Consider the following 19,129-nt stretch of genomic DNA (forward strand, 5'->3'; position numbering starts at 1 on the left):
ATGAGAAAAGTCTGAATGAGAGGATCACCTTTTGTTTAAATTGTTTAAGAGACGTGTCTATTATATTTTATGTTCACTTTGGAGGCTGTAGTCAGTGGTGCTTGAATTGTAATGTGTTATAAAGAGAGGTGTTTCCAAATTAGTCTGCACTTAATTTATACATATTATTTATTATACATATTGTTATTTATTATTATTATTATTGTTATTTATGTCTCAGTGTAACACAACTCAACAGCAACATAAACTACAGCCTCCAAAATGACCATAACATGCTACGATATGTTACATACAAACATTTCAACACAAAATATTTGAATGTTACTCACAGAGAATGCATGCAATATCCAAACCAATTTTACCAACTGTTTCTTGTATATACAACTCTTTAGGCAAATATGGACGGCAAGCAAAATGGCCACACAGTCCAGGGACCTGTGGCGGGCATATTTCTGGAGAAAACAAAGGAGACGATGACCATATATCAAGCCATGAAGAAACGTCTGCTTAAGCCAGGAACAGCATTAGCCCTGCTTGAAGCACAAGCAGCCACAGTGGGCATCATAGACCCAATAAAAAATCGAATACTTCCTGTTACAGATGCTGTTAAAGAGGGAATAGTTGGACCGGAGATGAAAGAGAAACTCCTCACAGCAGAGAAAGCTGTCAGTGGCTATGTCGACCCCTACACCAACCAAATGATATCTGTATTCCAAGCTATGCAAAAAGATTTAGTCCCAAGAGATTATGGATTGAGGCTGCTGGAAGCACAGATTACCACACAGGGCCTGTATGATCCGGTTGAGAAGTCAAATATTTCAGTTGAATATGCGATTCAAAAGGGCTACTATGAAAAAGGTTTGCTCAATGACCAGATGTCAGAGCTCAAAGTGTTCTACAATCCAAGTTTACAAGAAAATCTAAACTACCAAAACCTCCTAGAGAAATGCACCGTGGAGCCAGACACAGGCCTTGTGCTCCTTCCTGTTTGCATCACTTTTAAAGGTCTACGAAGAGGTATTTCCTCCACTGAACTTCTTGCATCAAAGATCATTGACAAAGAAACCTTTGATGACCTACAGAAGGGAAAAACCACCACACAGGATGTGATGTTGAGAGAAACAGTGAAAGAATACCTGGAGGGCAAAGGCAGTATTGCAGGCATTGCTGTACTCTCATCCAATCAGAGAATGAGCATTTATGACGCAATGAAGAAAGGTGTACTGATGCCCGGAACAGCACTAGTTCTACTGGAGGCACAAGCTTCGACTGGATTCATGATTGATCCTGTAGAAAATAAAAAGTTCACGGTGGATGAGGCCATCAAAAACAAACTTGTTGGCCCAGAATATCATGCAAAGCTGCGTTCTGCTGAGCGAGCAGTTACTGGATACAAAGACCCATACTCAGGTGAAACTATATCCCTGTTTCAAGCACTGTCAAAAGACCTCATGGTTAAAGAACATGGGATTCGCCTTCTTGAGGCGCAAATTGCAACAGGTGGAATAATAGATCCGATACACAGCCACAGACTACCAACAGAAGTGGCCTTCAAGAGAGGCTATTTTAATGAAGAAATGAACGCCATACTAGAGGATTCTGGGGATGACACAAAGGGTTTTTTTGACCCAAACACAGAAGATAATCTAACTTACGTTCAGCTGATGCAAAGGTGCGTCACTGATCCCATCACTGGACTGTGTCTCCTGCCTCTCCTCTCCAAGTCAGACAGGCTGAATTTCAACTTTATTGACTACAAAACTAAAATGGTCTTCAAAGAGGAGAAGGTTAATGTGACATACGGGAAGTACATGGGAATGACAGTATCACTGTGGGAACTCCTGATGTCGGAATACTTTGATGAACAACAGAGGCAAGACATCATTCAAAAGTTCCGAGAGGGAAAGCTCAATATCAAGATGATTATCACAATGGTTCTTGAAGTCATAGAAAAGTCTGTAAAAACAACTAATGTTGTCTTTGAAGGCATCAGAGAAACTGTTACAGCCAAACAGCTTATGGAAGCAGATATCATTAGTAAGGAGGTAATGGAGGATCTGAAAAAGGGAAGAATGTCAGTGAGGGAAGTGATAGAAGATGAAAATGTGAATGTGTACCTACAGGGGAAAGACAGCATCGCAGGCATTCTGCTTCCTGATTCTCGAATCATGACCATCTACCAGGCCAAACAAAAAGGAAAGCTGATGCCAGGAACTGCTCTGATTCTACTGGAGGCACAAGCAGCAACAGGGTTCATGATTGACCCTATTGGAAACAGAAAGTTTTCGGTGGATGATGCTATTAAAGCAAAGATTGTGGGGCCTGATGTGTGTCAAAAGTTGCGCTCAGCAGAAAAAGCGGTCACTGGGTACAGAAATCCATATGATGGCAAAATAATCTCTTTGTTCCAAGCCATGCAAAAAGATCTCATCGTAAAAGACCATGGCATTCGACTCCTGGAGGCACAAATTGCCACTGGTGGGATCATTGACCCAGTCAACAGCCATCGAATTCCTGTCCATGTGGCCTATAAGAGGGGATACTTCACTGAGGAAATGAATGAGATCCTGGCTGATCCAAGTGATGACACCAAAGGATTCTTTGATCCCAACACCCATGAGAACCTGACATACTTGCAGCTCATGGCCAGATGTGTAATAGATCCCAGTACAGGTCTGTGCCTCTTGCCACTAAAAAGCAAAAGTAACAGAATTAACATAGATGATAGTATTAGGGAGACATTCAAAACAACAACAGTTACTGTTAAGTATGGCAGGTTCAAGGGCAAGCACACAACACTCTGGGATCTTATCAATTCAGAGTATTTGACGGAAGACAAAAGACAGGAGTTTTTCAAGCTCTTTAAGTCAAGGAAAATCACAATTGAGCAACTCATTGTCACCATTGTAGAGGTCATTGAGAGTAAGGAGATAAAACGACAAGCAAGGCTGAACTTTAAAGGTCTCAGAGGAGAGGTCTCTGTTGTGGATCTTTTGGAGCTTGAAATAGTGGATGAAAAAACATACAACAGTTTGATTGATGGAAAGATTACAAGCAACGATGTGATGAAAATTGACAGTGTGAGAGATTACCTTCAAGGGAAAAGTTGTGTAGCTGGGGTGATACTGCAACCCTCCAATCAGAAGCTAAGCATCTATGAGGCACAGAGAATTGGCATTCTCACACCTGGCACGGCCCTCTGCCTCCTTGAAGCACAAGCGGCTACAGGGTTCATTGTTGATCCTCTGAAAAACAATAAGCTCACAGTGAAACAAGCTCTCAGAGAAAAGGTGATTTGTCCCCAGATGCATGAAAAGCTTTTGTCTGCAGAGAGGGCTGTCACTGGTTACAGAGATCCATACAGTGGTCAAAATATCTCACTTTTCCAAGCCTTGCAAAAGGATCTAATTGTCAAGCAGCATGGCATCTGTTTACTTGAGGCCCAGATTGCTACAGGTGGTATCATTGATCCTTTGAAGTGTATTCACTTACCTCTTGAGGTTGCATACAGGAAAGGATATTTTGATGCAGAACTTAATAAGGTCCTATCAGACCCAACTAATGACACAAAGGGATTTTTTGACCCAAAGACACAACACAATCTGACATATATGGAGATGTTGGGTAGATGTGTAAAAGATAATGAAACAGGACTGTTTCTCCTGCCACTGAATGACAAGCCAAAAGTTACTGAAACAAAGGAAAAAGTGTACTCGAACACAGAGATAAAGCAAGAGTTTAAAAAGACAGCTGTGAGCATATCAGTAGGACACTACTCAGGAAAATCTGTTTCTCTATGGGACTTGATTCACTCTGGGTACTTTACTGAAGATCAGCAGCTTGATTTCTTTGAAAAATACAGAACAAGGAAGATCAACACACAAACCCTAATCACATTAGTGATTTCCACCATTGAAAAACTGGAGAAGAGTGAAACTCCCAAAATGATAATGGGCCTGAGAAAACCTGTCTCTGCACAACAACTACTGGATTCTGATATAATTGATGCAGATATATTCAAACAGGTGAATGAAGGAAAACTCACTCTTGAAGCAGTAATCCAACGTGAACCTGTGGGAGGATACATGAAGGGAACCGGAAGCATTGCTGGAATTAAGGTTCATCCATCCCAGAAAGTAATGAGCATATATGAAGCAAAAAAGGAAGATCTGTTGACACCTGGCATTGCACTTCTACTGCTTGAAGCACAGGCAGCAACAGGATGGGTCATTGATCCTCTCAAAAACAAGTTATATACTGTTGATGAGGCAGCTAGACAGAAAGTAATTGGACCAGATGTACATGAGCAACTTCTCTTAGCTGAAAGAGCTGTCACTGGCTATAAAGATCCATACACAGATGCAACAATATCACTGTTCGAAGCCATGAATGAAAAGCTGATTCAAAGAAGTGATGGTATTCGTCTCCTTGAGGCACAGATTGCAACCGGAGGAATCGTTGACCCGAATCAAAGTCACAGGCTACCTGTTCATGTTGCTATTAAAAAGGGATATCTGGATGAAGAAATAAGCAAAACTCTGGTGAACCCCACTGATAATGCAAAGGGATTTTTCGACCCAAACACAAAAGAAAAGCTCTCTTACCTTCAGCTGATAAAGCGATGTGAGAAAGATCCTAAAACTGGGCAACTTCTTGTACCCCTGTATCAAAATGAATCCCATGTATTTCACACGGATGAGCAAATAGAGCTTACATTCAAAAACCAAACTATAGCCATAAATGCAGGAAGATTTAAAGACAAAGAGGTGACATTGTGGGAAGTGTTAATCTCTGAATACATATCAGAACAAAAAAGGGAGCAGCTCATACAACAATACAAGACAAGAGCCACAAAAATAGATGAGTTAACTGAAATACTCACCGTTATCATTACAGAGGTATCATCCAAAGAAAGAAAGTTCAAAGGACTAAGAAAGCAGGTCTCAGCTAGTGAGTTGTATGAGTCAAAGATTATCACAAAGGAGCTTTTCACACAGATTATACAAGGAGAAGTAACAGAAGAGAATGTTAACAAAATGGAAATGATTCAGAAATACCTGGGAGCTACAAACTGTATAGCAGGTGTCAGAGTCGAATCTACAAAGAAAGTTATGAGCATCTACGAAGCAAGAACCAAAGGCCTGCTGACAGCTGGCACATCACTTGTACTGCTTGAGGCCCAAGCTGCAACTGGCTTTGTCATTGACCCAGTGAACAACAAGAAACTTTCAGTAGAGGTTGCTGTAGCTCAAAAAGTGGTTGGCAGTGAGTGGAAAAACAAACTTCTTTCAGCAGAAAGGGCAGTTACAGGATACAAAGATCCCTACACTGGAAACACAATTTCATTGTTCCAGGCCTTGAAAAAAGATCTCATCGTCAAAGATCATGGAATTCGTCTACTTGAAGCGCAAATTGCCACCGGAGGCATAATTGACCCAGTGTACAGTCACAGAGTGCCTGTACAGGTGGCATACACAAGAGGTTACTTTGACAAGGAAATGAACCAGATTCTGTCTGACTCTGATGATGACACCAAGGGCTTCTTTGATCCCAACACACAAGAGAACCTCACCTATCTTCAGCTGGTGGAGAGGTGTGTCATAGATCCCATTACAGGCCTTAGCTTACTTGTGATTACAAAGAAAGGCGAGTTTTATTTCTTTGTCGATGAGGCAACAAAACTAATTTTGAAATCTACAACAACAACCAGAGCAGAGGGAAAATACCAAGGAACAACCGTGTCTCTCTGGGATATGCTCTACTCCAAATACATCACTGAGGAAAAGAGGAGAGAGCTTGTAAAAAAGTACAAGTCTGGATCAATCACAATCGAGCGCTTCTTGGAAATAATCCTGACTATCATTGAGCAGCAGAGCACAACAACCGCTCAGTCATCAATCGTCATGTGCCAACCACCAGAAAGAAAAGTGGACAGCAGCACAATCAAATCTACCATCACCACTACAGTCACAGAGACCAATGAAGTTCAAAACTTCCATGGAATCAGAAAGGATGTCACTGCTGCTGAGTTGCTTGAATCAGAAATCATCAATGAGGATCTCTACAAAAGCCTTACAGCTGGAACAGTCACAGTGACAGAAGTGAGTGAAATGGATTCAGTGCGTAAGTACTTAGAGGGAACTAACAGCATTGCAGGAGTGTACCTGCAGTCCACCAAAGAGACCCTAAGTATCAATGAAGCCAGAAGCAAAGGTCTGCTGACTCCTGGTACTTCTCTGGTTCTGCTGGAGGCCCAAGCTGCAACTGGCTTTGTCATTGACCCTGTGAACAACAAGAAACTTTCAGTAGAGGAGGCTGTAGCTCAAAAAGTGGTTGGCAGTGAGTGGAAAAACAAACTTCTTTCAGCAGAAAGGGCAGTTACAGGATACAAAGATCCCTACACTGGAAACACAATTTCATTGTTCCAGGCCTTGAAAAAAGATCTCATCGTCAAAGATCATGGAATTCGTCTACTTGAAGCGCAAATTGCCACCGGAGGCATAATTGACCCAGTGTACAGTCACAGAGTGCCTGTACAGGTGGCATACACAAGAAAATACTTTGACGAGGAAATGAACCAGATTCTGTCTGACCCTGATGATGACACCAAGGGCTTCTTTGATCCCAACACACAAGAGAACCTCACCTATCTTCAGCTGGTGGAGAGGTGTGTCACAGATCCCATTACAGGCCTTAGCTTACTTGTGATTGCAAAGAAAGGCGAGTTTTATTTCTTTGTCGATGAGGCAACAAAACTCATTTTGAAATCTACAACAACAACCAGAGCAGAGGGAAAATACCAAGGAACAACCGTGTCTCTCTGGGATATGCTCTACTCCAAATACATCACTGAGGAAAAGAGGAGAGAGCTTGTAAAAAAGTACAAGTCTGGATCAATCACAATCGAGCGCTTCTTGGAAATAATCCTGACTATCATTGAGCAGCAGAGCACAACAACCGCTCAGTCATCAATCGTCATGTGCCAACCACCAGAAAGAAAAGTGGACAGCAGCACAATCAAATCTACCATCACCACTACAGTCACAGAGACCAATGAAGTTCAAAACTTCCATGGAATCAGAAAGGATGTCACTGCTGCTGAGTTGCTTGAATCAGAAATCATCAATGAGGATCTCTACAAAAGCCTTACAGCTGGAACAGTCACAGTGACAGAAGTGAGTGAAATGGATTCAGTGCGTAAGTACTTAGAGGGAACTAACAGCATTGCAGGAGTGTACCTGCAGTCCACCAAAGAGACCCTAAGTATCAATGAAGCCAGAAGCAAAGGTCTGCTGACTCCTGGTACTTCTCTGGTTCTGCTGGAGGCCCAAGCTGCAACTGGCTTTGTCATTGACCCTGTGAACAACAAGAAACTTTCAGTAGAGGAGGCTGTAGCTCAAAAAGTGGTTGGCAGTGAGTGGAAAAACAAACTTCTTTCAGCAGAAAGGGCAGTTACAGGATACAAAGATCCCTACACTGGAAACACAATTTCATTGTTCCAGGCCTTGAAAAAAGATCTCATCGTCAAAGATCATGGAATTCGTCTACTTGAAGCGCAAATTGCCACCGGAGGCATAATTGACCCAGTGTACAGTCACAGAGTGCCTGTACAGGTGGCATACACAAGAGAATACTTTGACGAGGAAATGAACCAGATTCTGTCTGACCCTGATGATGACACCAAGGGCTTCTTTGATCCCAACACACAAGAGAACCTCACCTATCTTCAGCTGGTGGAGAGGTGTGTCACAGATCCCATTACAGGCCTTAGCTTACTTGTGATTGCAAAGAAAGGCGAGTTTTATTTCTTTGTCGATGAGGCAACAAAACTAATTTTGAAATCTACAACAACAACCAGAGCAGAGGGAAAATACCAAGGAACAACCGTGTCTCTCTGGGATATGCTCTACTCCAAATACATCACTGAGGAAAAGAGGAGAGAGCTTGTAAAAAAGTACAAGTCTGGATCAATCACAATCGAGCGCTTCTTGGAAATAATCCTGACTATCATTGAGCAGCAGAGCACAACAACCGCTCAGTCATCAATCGTCATGTGCCAACCACCAGAAAGAAAAGTGGACAGCAGCACAATCAAATCTACCATCACCACTACAGTCACAGAGACCAATGAAGTTCAAAACTTCCATGGAATCAGAAAGGATGTCACTGCTGCTGAGTTGCTTGAATCAGAAATCATCAATGAGGATCTCTACAAAAGCCTTACAGCTGGAACAGTCACAGTGACAGAAGTGAGTGAAATGGATTCAGTGCGTAAGTACTTAGAGGGAACTAACAGCATTGCAGGTGTGTACCTGCAGTCCACCAAAGAGACCCTAAGTATCAATGAAGCCAGAAGCAAAGGTCTGCTGACTCCTGGTACTTCTCTGGTTCTGCTGGAGGCCCAAGCTGCAACTGGCTTTGTCATTGACCCTGTGAACAACAAGAAACTTTCAGTAGAGGAGGCTGTAGCTCAAAAAGTGGTTGGCAGTGAGTGGAAAAACAAACTTCTTTCAGCAGAAAGGGCAGTTACAGGATACAAAGATCCCTACACTGGAAACACAATTTCATTGTTCCAGGCCTTGAAAAAAGATCTCATCGTCAAAGATCATGGAATTCGTCTACTTGAAGCGCAAATTGCCACCGGAGGCATAATTGACCCAGTGTACAGTCACAGAGTGCCTGTACAGGTGGCATACACAAGAAAATACTTTGACGAGGAAATGAACCAGATTCTGTCTGACCCTGATGATGACACCAAGGGCTTCTTTGATCCCAACACACAAGAGAACCTCACCTATCTTCAGCTGGTGGAGAGGTGTGTCACAGATCCCATTACAGGCCTTAGCTTACTTGTGATTGCAAAGAAAGGCGAGTTTTATTTCTTTGTCGATGAGGCAACAAAACTAATTTTGAAATCTACAACAACAACCAGAGCAGAGGGAAAATACCAACGAACAACCGTGTCTCTCTGGGATATGCTCTACTCCAAATACATCACTGAGGAAAAGAGGAGAGAGCTTGTAAAAAAGTACAAGTCTGGATCAATCACAATCGAGCGCTTCTTGGAAATAATCCTGACTATCATTGAGCAGCAGAGCACAACAACCGCTCAGTCATCAATCGTCATGTGCCAACCACCAGAAAGAAAAGTGGACAGCAGCACAATCAAATCTACCATCACCACTACAGTCACAGAGACCAATGAAGTTCAAAACTTCCATGGAATCAGAAAGGATGTCACTGCTGCTGAGTTGCTTGAATCAAAATCATCAATGAGGATCTCTACAAAAGCCTTACAGCTGGAACAGTCACAGTGACAGAAGTGAGTGAAATGGATTCAGTGCGTAAGTACTTAGAGGGAACTAACAGCATTGCAGGTGTGTACCTGCAGTCCACCAAAGAGACCCTAAGTATCAATGAAGCCAGAAGCAAAGGTCTGCTGACTCCTGGTACTTCTCTGGTTCTGCTGGAGGCCCAAGCTGCAACTGGCTTTGTCATTGACCCTGTGAACAACAAGAAACTTTCAGTAGAGGAGGCTGTAGCTCAAAAAGTGGTTGGCAGTGAGTGGAAAAACAAACTTCTTTCAGCAGAAAGGGCAGTTACAGGATACAAAGATCCCTACACTGGAAACACAATTTCATTGTTCCAGGCCTTGAAAAAAGATCTCATCGTCAAAGATCATGGAATTCGTCTACTTGAAGCGCAAATTGCCACCGGAGGCATAATTGACCCAGTGTACAGTCACAGAGTGCCTGTACAGGTGGCATACACAAGAAAATACTTTGACGAGGAAATGAACCAGATTCTGTCTGACCCTGATGATGACACCAAGGGCTTCTTTGATCCCAACACACAAGAGAACCTCACCTATCTTCAGCTGGTGGAGAGGTGTGTCACAGATCCCATTACAGGCCTTAGCTTACTTGTGATTGCAAAGAAAGGCGAGTTTTATTTCTTTGTCGATGAGGCAACAAAACTCATTTTGAAATCTACAACAACAACCAGAGCAGAGGGAAAATACCAACGAACAACCGTGTCTCTCTGGGATATGCTCTACTCCAAATACATCACTGAGGAAAAGAGGAGAGAGCTTGTAAAAAAGTACAAGTCTGGATCAATCACAATCGAGCGCTTCTTGGAAATAATCCTGACTATCATTGAGCAGCAGAGCACAACAACCGCTCAGTCATCAATCGTCATGTGCCAACCACCAGAAAGAAAAGTGGACAGCAGCACAATCAAATCTACCATCACCACTACAGTCACAGAGACCAATGAAGTTCAAAACTTCCATGGAATCAGAAAGGATGTCACTGCTGCTGAGTTGCTTGAATCAGAAATCATCAATGAGGATCTCTACAAAAGCCTTACAGCTGGAACAGTCACAGTGACAGAAGTGAGTGAAATGGATTCAGTGCGTAAGTACTTAGAGGGAACTAACAGCATTGCAGGTGTGTACCTGCAGTCCACCAAAGAGACCCTAAGTATCAATGAAGCCAGAAGCAAAGGTCTGCTGACTCCTGGTACTTCTCTCGTTCTGCTGGAGGCCCAAGCTGCAACTGGCTTTGTCATTGACCCTGTGAACAACAAGAAACTTTCAGTAGAGGAGGCTGTAGCTCAAAAAGTGGTTGGCAGTGAGTGGAAAAACAAACTTCTTTCAGCAGAAAGGGCAGTTACAGGATACAAAGATCCCTACACTGGAAACACAATTTCATTGTTCCAGGCCTTGAAAAAAGATCTCATCGTCAAAGATCATGGAATTCGTCTACTTGAAGCGCAAATTGCCACCGGAGGCATAATTGACCCAGTGTACAGTCACAGAGTGCCTGTACAGGTGGCATACACAAGAGAATACTTTGACGAGGAAATGAACCAGATTCTGTCTGACCCTGATGATGACACCAAGGGCTTCTTTGATCCCAACACACAAGAGAACCTCACCTATCTTCAGCTGGTGGAGAGGTGTGTCACAGATCCCATTACAGGCCTTAGCTTACTTGTGATTGCAAAGAAAGGCGAGTTTTATTTCTTTGTCGATGAGGCAACAAAACTCATTTTGAAATCTACAACAACAACCAGAGCAGAGGGAAAATACCAAGGAACAACCGTGTCTCTCTGGGATATGCTCTACTCCAAATACATCACTGAGGAAAAGAGGAGAGAGCTTGTAAAAAAGTACAAGTCTGGATCAATCACAATCGAGCGCTTCTTGGAAATAATCCTGACTATCATTGAGCAGCAGAGCACAACAACCGCTCAGTCATCAATCGTCATGTGCCAACCACCAGAAAGAAAAGTGGACAGCAGCACAATCAAATCTACCATCACCACTACAGTCACAGAGACCAATGAAGTTCAAAACTTCCATGGAATCAGAAAGGATGTCACTGCTGCTGAGTTGCTTGAATCAGAAATCATCAATGAGGATCTCTACAAAAGCCTTACAGCTGGAACAGTCACAGTGACAGAAGTGAGTGAAATGGATTCAGTGCGTAAGTACTTAGAGGGAACTAACAGCATTGCAGGTGTGTACCTGCAGTCCACCAAAGAGACCCTAAGTATCAATGAAGCCAGAAGCAAAGGTCTGCTGACTCCTGGTACTTCTCTGGTTCTGCTGGAGGCCCAAGCTGCAACTGGCTTTGTCATTGACCCTGTGAACAACAAGAAACTTTCAGTAGAGGAGGCTGTAGCTCAAAAAGTGGTTGGCAGTGAGTGGAAAAACAAACTTCTTTCAGCAGAAAGGGCAGTTACAGGATACAAAGATCCCTACACTGGAAACACAATTTCATTGTTCCAGGCCTTGAAAAAAGATCTCATCGTCAAAGATCATGGAATTCGTCTACTTGAAGCGCAAATTGCCACCGGAGGCATAATTGACCCAGTGTACAGTCACAGAGTGCCTGTACAGGTGGCATACACAAGAGAATACTTTGACGAGGAAATGAACCAGATTCTGTCTGACCCTGATGATGACACCAAGGGCTTCTTTGATCCCAACACACAAGAGAACCTCACCTATCTTCAGCTGGTGGAGAGGTGTGTCACAGATCCCATTACAGGCCTTAGCTTACTTGTGATTGCAAAGAAAGGCGAGTTTTATTTCTTTGTCGATGAGGCAACAAAACTCATTTTGAAATCTACAACAACAACCAGAGCAGAGGGAAAATACCAACGAACAACCGTGTCTCTCTGGGATATGCTCTACTCCAAATACATCACTGAGGAAAAGAGGAGAGAGCTTGTAAAAAAGTACAAGTCTGGATCAATCACAATCGAGCGCTTCTTGGAAATAATCCTGACTATCATTGAGCAGCAGAGCACAACAACCGCTCAGTCATCAATCGTCATGTGCCAACCACCAGAAAGAAAAGTGGACAGCAGCACAATCAAATCTACCATCACCACTACAGTCACAGAGACCAATGAAGTTCAAAACTTCCATGGAATCAGAAAGGATGTCACTGCTGCTGAGTTGCTTGAATCAGAAATCATCAATGAGGATCTCTACAAAAGCCTTACAGCTGGAACAGTCACAGTGACAGAAGTGAGTGAAATGGATTCAGTGCGTAAGTACTTAGAGGGAACTAACAGCATTGCAGGTGTGTACCTGCAGTCCACCAAAGAGACCCTAAGTATCAATGAAGCCAGAAGCAAAGGTCTGCTGACTCCTGGTACTTCTCTGGTTCTGCTGGAGGCCCAAGCTGCAACTGGCTTTGTCATTGACCCTGTGAACAACAAGAAACTTTCAGTAGAGGAGGCTGTAGCTCAAAAAGTGGTTGGCAGTGAGTGGAAAAACAAACTTCTTTCAGCAGAAAGGGCAGTTACAGGATACAAAGATCCCTACACTGGAAACACAATTTCATTGTTCCAGGCCTTGAAAAAAGATCTCATCGTCAAAGATCATGGAATTCGTCTACTTGAAGCGCAAATTGCCACCGGAGGCATAATTGACCCAGTGTACAGTCACAGAGTGCCTGTACAGGTGGCATACACAAGAAATACTTTGACGAGGAAATGAACCAGATTCTGTCTGACCCTGATGATGACACCAAGGGCTTCTTTGATCCCAACACACAAGAGAACCTCACCTATCTTCAGCTGGTGGAGAGGTGTGTCACAGATCCCATTACAGGCCTTAGCTTACTTGTGATTGCAAAGAAAGGCGAGTTTTATTTCTTTGTCGATGAGGCAACAAAACTCATTTTGAAATCTACAACAACAACCAGAGCAGAGGGAAAATACCAACGAACAACCGTGTCTCTCTGGGATATGCTCTACTCCAAATACATCACTGAGGAAAAGAGGAGAGAGCTTGTAAAAAAGTACAAGTCTGGATCAATCACAATCGAGCGCTTCTTGGAAATAATCCTGACTATCATTGAGCAGCAGAGCACAACAACCGCTCAGTCATCAATCGTCATGTGCCAACCACCAGAAAGAAAAGTGGACAGCAGCACAATCAAATCTACCATCACCACTACAGTCACAGAGACCAATGAAGTTCAAAACTTCCATGGAATCAGAAAGGATGTCACTGCTGCTGAGTTGCTTGAATCAGAAATCATCAATGAGGATCTCTACAAAAGCCTTACAGCTGGAACAGTCACAGTGACAGAAGTGAGTGAAATGGATTCAGTGCGTAAGTACTTAGAGGGAACTAACAGCATTGCAGGAGTGTACCTGCAGTCCACCAAAGAGACCCTAAGTATCAATGAAGCCAGAAGCAAAGGTCTGCTGACTCCTGGTACTTCTCTGGTTCTGCTGGAGGCCCAAGCTGCAACTGGCTTTGTCATTGACCCTGTGAACAACAAGAAACTTTCAGTAGAGGAGGCTGTAGCTCAAAAAGTGGTTGGCAGTGAGTGGAAAAACAAACTTCTTTCAGCAGAAAGGGCAGTTACAGGATACAAAGATCCCTACACTGGAAACACAATTTCATTGTTCCAGGCCTTGAAAAAAGATCTCATCGTCAAAGATCATGGAATTCGTCTACTTGAAGCGCAAATTGCCACCGGAGGCATAATTGACCCAGTGTACAGTCACAGAGTGCCTGTACAGGTGGCATACACAAGAAAATACTTTGACGAGGAAATGAACCAGATTCTGTCTGACCCTGATGATGACACCAAGGGCTTCTTTGATCCCAACACACAAGAGAACCTCACCTATCTTCAGCTGGTGGAGAGGTGTGTCACAGATCCCATTACAGGCCTTAGCTTACTTGTGATTGCAAAGAAAGGCGAGTTTTATTTCTTTGTCGATGAGGCAACAAAACTCATTTTGAAATCTACAACAACAACCAGAGCAGAGGGAAAATACCAACGAACAACCGTGTCTCTCTGGGATATGCTCTACTCCAAATACATCACTGAGGAAAAGAGGAGAGAGCTTGTAAAAAAGTACAAGTCTGGATCAATCACAATCGAGCGCTTCTTGGAAATAATCCTGACTATCATTGAGCAGCAGAGCACAACAACCGCTCAGTCATCAATCGTCATGTGCCAACCACCAGAAAGAAAAGTGGACAGCAGCACAATCAAATCTACCATCACCACTACAGTCACAGAGACCAATGAAGTTCAAAACTTCCATGGAATCAGAAAGGATGTCACTGCTGCTGAGTTGCTTGAATCAGAAATCATCAATGAGGATCTCTACAAAAGCCTTACAGCTGGAACAGTCACAGTGACAGAAGTGAGTGAAATGGATTCAGTGCGTAAGTACTTAGAGGGAACTAACAGCATTGCAGGAGTGTACCTGCAGTCCACCAAAGAGACCCTAAGTATCAATGAAGCCAGAAGCAAAGGTCTGCTGACTCCTGGTACTTCTCTGGTTCTGCTGGAGGCCCAAGCTGCAACTGGCTTTGTCATTGACCCTGTGAACAACAAGAAACTTTCAGTAGAGGAGGCTGTAGCTCAAAAAGTGGTTGGCAGTGAGTGGAAAAACAAACTTCTTTCAGCAGAAAGGGCAGTTACAGGATACAAAGATCCCTACACTGGAAACACAATTTCATTGTTCCAGGCCTTGAAAAAAGATCTCATCGTCAAAGATCATGGAATTCGTCTACTTGAAGCGCAAATTGCCACCGGAGGCATAATTGACCCAGTGTACAGTCACAGAGTGCCTGTACAGGTGGCATACACAAGAAAATACTTTGACGAGGAAATGAACCAGATTCTGTCTGACCCTGATGATGACACCAAGGGCTTCTTTGATCCCAACACACAAGAGAACCTCACCTATCTTCAGCTGGTGGAGAGGTGTGTCACAGATCCCATTACAGGCCTTAGCTTACTTGTGATTGCAAAGAAAGGCGAGTTTTATTTCTTTGTCGATGAGGCAACAAAACTCATTTTGAAATCTACAACAACAACCAGAGCAGAGGGAAAATACCAACGAACAACCGTGTCTCTCTGGGATATGCTCTATTCCAAATACATCACTGAGGAAAAGAGGAGAGAGCTTGTAAAAAAGTACAAGTCTGGATCAATCACAATCGAGCGCTTCTTGGAAATAATCCTGACTATCATTGAGCAGCAGAGCACAACAACCGCTCAGTCATCAATCGTCATGTGCCAACCACCAGAAAGAAAAGTGGACAGCAGCACAATCAAATCTACCATCACCACTACAGTCACAGAGACCAATGAAGTTCAAAACTTCCATGGAATCAGAAAGGATGTCACTGCTGCTGAGTTGCTTGAATCAGAAATCATCAATGAGGATCTCTACAAAAGCCTTACAGCTGGAACAGTCACAGTGACAGAAGTGAGTGAAATGGATTCAGTGCGTAAGTACTTAGAGGGAACTAACAGCATTGCAGGTGTGTACCTGCAGTCCACCAAAGAGACCCTAAGTATCAATGAAGCCAGAAGCAAAGGTCTGCTGACTCCTGGTACGTCTCTGGTTCTGCTGGAGGCCCAAGCTGCAACTGGCTTTGTCATTGACCCTGTGAACAACAAGAAACTTTCAGTAGAGGAGGCTGTAGCTCAAAAAGTGGTTGGCAGTGAGTGGAAAAACAAACTTCTTTCAGCAGAAAGGGCAGTTACAGGATACAAAGATCCCTACACTGGAAACACAATTTCATTGTTCCAGGCCTTGAAAAAAGATCTCATCGTCAAAGATCATGGAATTCGTCTACTTGAAGCGCAAATTGCCACCGGAGGCATAATTGACCCAGTGTACAGTCACAGAGTGCCTGTACAGGTGGCATACACAAGAGAATACTTTGACGAGGAAATGAACCAGATTCTGTCTGACCCTGATGATGACACCAAGGGCTTCTTTGATCCCAACACACAAGAGAACCTCACCTATCTTCAGCTGGTGGAGAGGTGTGTCACAGATCCCATTACAGGCCTTAGCTTACTTGTGATTGCAAAGAAAGGCGAGTTTTATTTCTTTGTCGATGAGGCAACAAAACTAATTTTGAAATCTACAACAACAACCAGAGCAGAGGGAAAATACCAACGAACAACCGTGTCTCTCTGGGATATGCTCTACTCCAAATACATCACTGAGGAAAAGAGGAGAGAGCTTGTAAAAAAGTACAAGTCTGGATCAATCACAATCGAGCGCTTCTTGGAAATAATCCTGACTATCATTGAGCAGCAGAGCACAACAAACGCTCAGTCATCAATCGTCATGTGCCAACCACCAGAAAGAAAAGTGGACAGCAGCACAATCAAATCTACCATCACCACTACAGTCACAGAGACCAATGAAGTTCAAAACTTCCATGGAATCAGAAAGGATGTCACTGCTGCTGAGTTGCTTGAATCAGAAATCATCAATGAGGATCTCTACAAAAGCCTTACAGCTGGAACAGTCACAGTGACAGAAGTGAGTGAAATGGATTCAGTGCGTAAGTACTTAGAGGGAACTAACAGCATTGCAGGAGTGTACCTGCAGTCCACCAAAGAGACCCTAAGTATCAATGAAGCCAGAAGCAAAGGTCTGCTGACTCCTGGTACTTCTCTGGTTCTGCTGGAGGCCCAAGCTGCAACTGGCTTTGTCATTGACCCTGTGAACAACAAGAAACTTTCAGTAGAGGAGGCTGTAGCTCAAAAAGTGGTTGGCAGTGAGTGGAAAAACAAACTTCTTTCAGCAGAAAGGGCAGTTACAGGATACAAAGATCCCTACACTGGAAACACAATTTCATTGTTCCAGGCCTTAAAAAAAGATCTCATCGTCAAAGATCATGGAATTCGTCTACTTGAAGCGCAAATTGCCACCGGAGGCATAATTGACCCAGTGTACAGTCACAGAGTGCCTGTACAGGTGGCATACACAAGAAAATACTTTGATGAGGAAATGAACCAGATTCTGTCTGACCCTGATGATGACACCAAGGGCTTCTTTGATCCCAACACACAAGAGAACCTCACCTATCTTCAGCTGGTGGAGAGGTGTGTCACAGATCCCATTACAGGCCTTAGCTTACTTGTGATTGCAAAGAAAGGCGAGTTTTATTTCTTTGTCGATGAGGCAACAAAACTCATTTTGAAATCTACAACAACAACCAGAGCAGAGGGGAAATGCCAAGGAACAACCGTGTCTCTCTGGGATATGCTCTACTCCAAATACATCACTGAGGAAAAGAGGAGAGAGCTTGTGCAAAAGTACAAGTCTGGATCAATCACAATCGAGCGCTTCTTGGAAATAATCCTGACTATCATTGAGCAGCAGAGCACAACAACCGCTCAGTCATCAATCGTCATGTGCCAACCACCAGAAAGAAAAGTGGACAGCAGCACAATCAAATCTACCATCACCACTACAGTCACAGAGACCAATGAAGTTCAAAACTTCCATGGAATCAGAAAGGATGTCACTGCTGCTGAGTTGCTTGAATCAGAAATCATCAATGAGGATCTCTACAAAAGCCTTACAGCTGGAACAGTCACAGTGACAGAAGTGAGTGAAATGGATTCAGTGCGTAAGTACTTAGAGGGAACTAACAGCATTGCAGGTGTGTACCTGCAGTCCACCAAAGAGACCCTAAGTATCAATGAAGCCAGAAGCAAAGGTCTGCTGACTCCTGGTACTTCTCTGGTTCTGCTGGAGGCCCAAGCTGCAACTGGCTTTGTCATTGACCCTGTGAACAACAAGAAACTTTCAGTAGAGGAGGCTGTAGCTCAAAAAGTGGTTGGCAGTGAGTGGAAAAACAAACTTCTTTCAGCAGAAAGGGCAGTTACAGGATACAAAGATCCCTACACTGGAAACACAATTTCATTGTTCCAGGCCTTGAAAAAAGATCTCATCGTCAAAGATCATGGAATTCGTCTACTTGAAGCGCAAATTGCCACCGGAGGCATAATTGACCCAGTGTACAGTCACAGAGTGCCTGTACAGGTGGCATACACAAGAAAATACTTTGACGAGGAAATGAACCAGATTCTGTCTGACCCTGATGATGACACCAAGGGCTTCTTTGATCCCAACACACAAGAGAACCTCACCTATCTTCAGCTGGTGGAGAGGTGTGTCACAGATCCCATTACAGGCCTTAGCTTACTTGTGATTGCAAAGAAAGGCGAGTTTTATTTCTTTGTCGATGAGGCAACAAAACTCATTTTGAAATCTACAACAACAACCAGAGCAGAGGGGAAATGCCAAGGAACAACCGTGTCTCTCTGGGATATGCTCTACTCCAAATATATCACTGAGGAAAAGAGGAGAGAGCTTGTGCAAAAGTACAAGTCTGGATCAATCACAATCGAGCGCTTCTTGGAAATAATCCTGACAATCATTGAGTAGCATGTGCCAACCACCAGAAAGAAAAGTGGACAGGAAACGAGGAAATGAACCAGATTCTGTCTGACCCTGATGACACCAAGGGCTTCTTTGATCCCAACACACAAGAGAACCTCACCTATCTTCAGCTGGTGGAGAGGTGTGTCACAGATCCCATTACAGGCCTTAGCTTACTCTCATTGCACAAAAAAACTAAAGAAAAGCTTTCTACAAGCACTAACTCTTGTGCCATATTAGATTTTTTTTAAACTTTAGTTTAGTCAGAATTCTATATTCTAATTACTATTTCTCCTCTTAGAAGGAAAATAATTTTAGATTGTCGTTACAGAAACCAGAAACAAAGATACATACATACTGTAATGTGCTAAATACTGCT

General features: G+C 43.2%; 1 protein-coding gene across 1 annotated transcript; it reads left to right on the forward strand.

Annotated features, from left to right (window-relative positions):
- Positions 1–392: 392 nt before the first annotated feature.
- Positions 393–18,970, forward strand: eppk1 (epiplakin 1). The gene is given in 4 exon segments (XM_029442669.1): positions 393–5,890; positions 5,939–9,264; positions 9,267–12,995; positions 12,998–18,970. Coding segments are annotated over 4 exon segments (18,306 nt in total). The 5' UTR covers positions 393–398; the 3' UTR covers positions 18,757–18,970.
- Positions 18,971–19,129: the final 159 nt, after the last annotated feature.

The sequence above is a fragment of the Cottoperca gobio genome, chromosome 11 (assembly GCF_900634415.1).
Source record: "Cottoperca gobio chromosome 11, fCotGob3.1, whole genome shotgun sequence".
Classification (NCBI taxonomy): domain Eukaryota; kingdom Metazoa; phylum Chordata; class Actinopteri; order Perciformes; family Bovichtidae; genus Cottoperca; species Cottoperca gobio.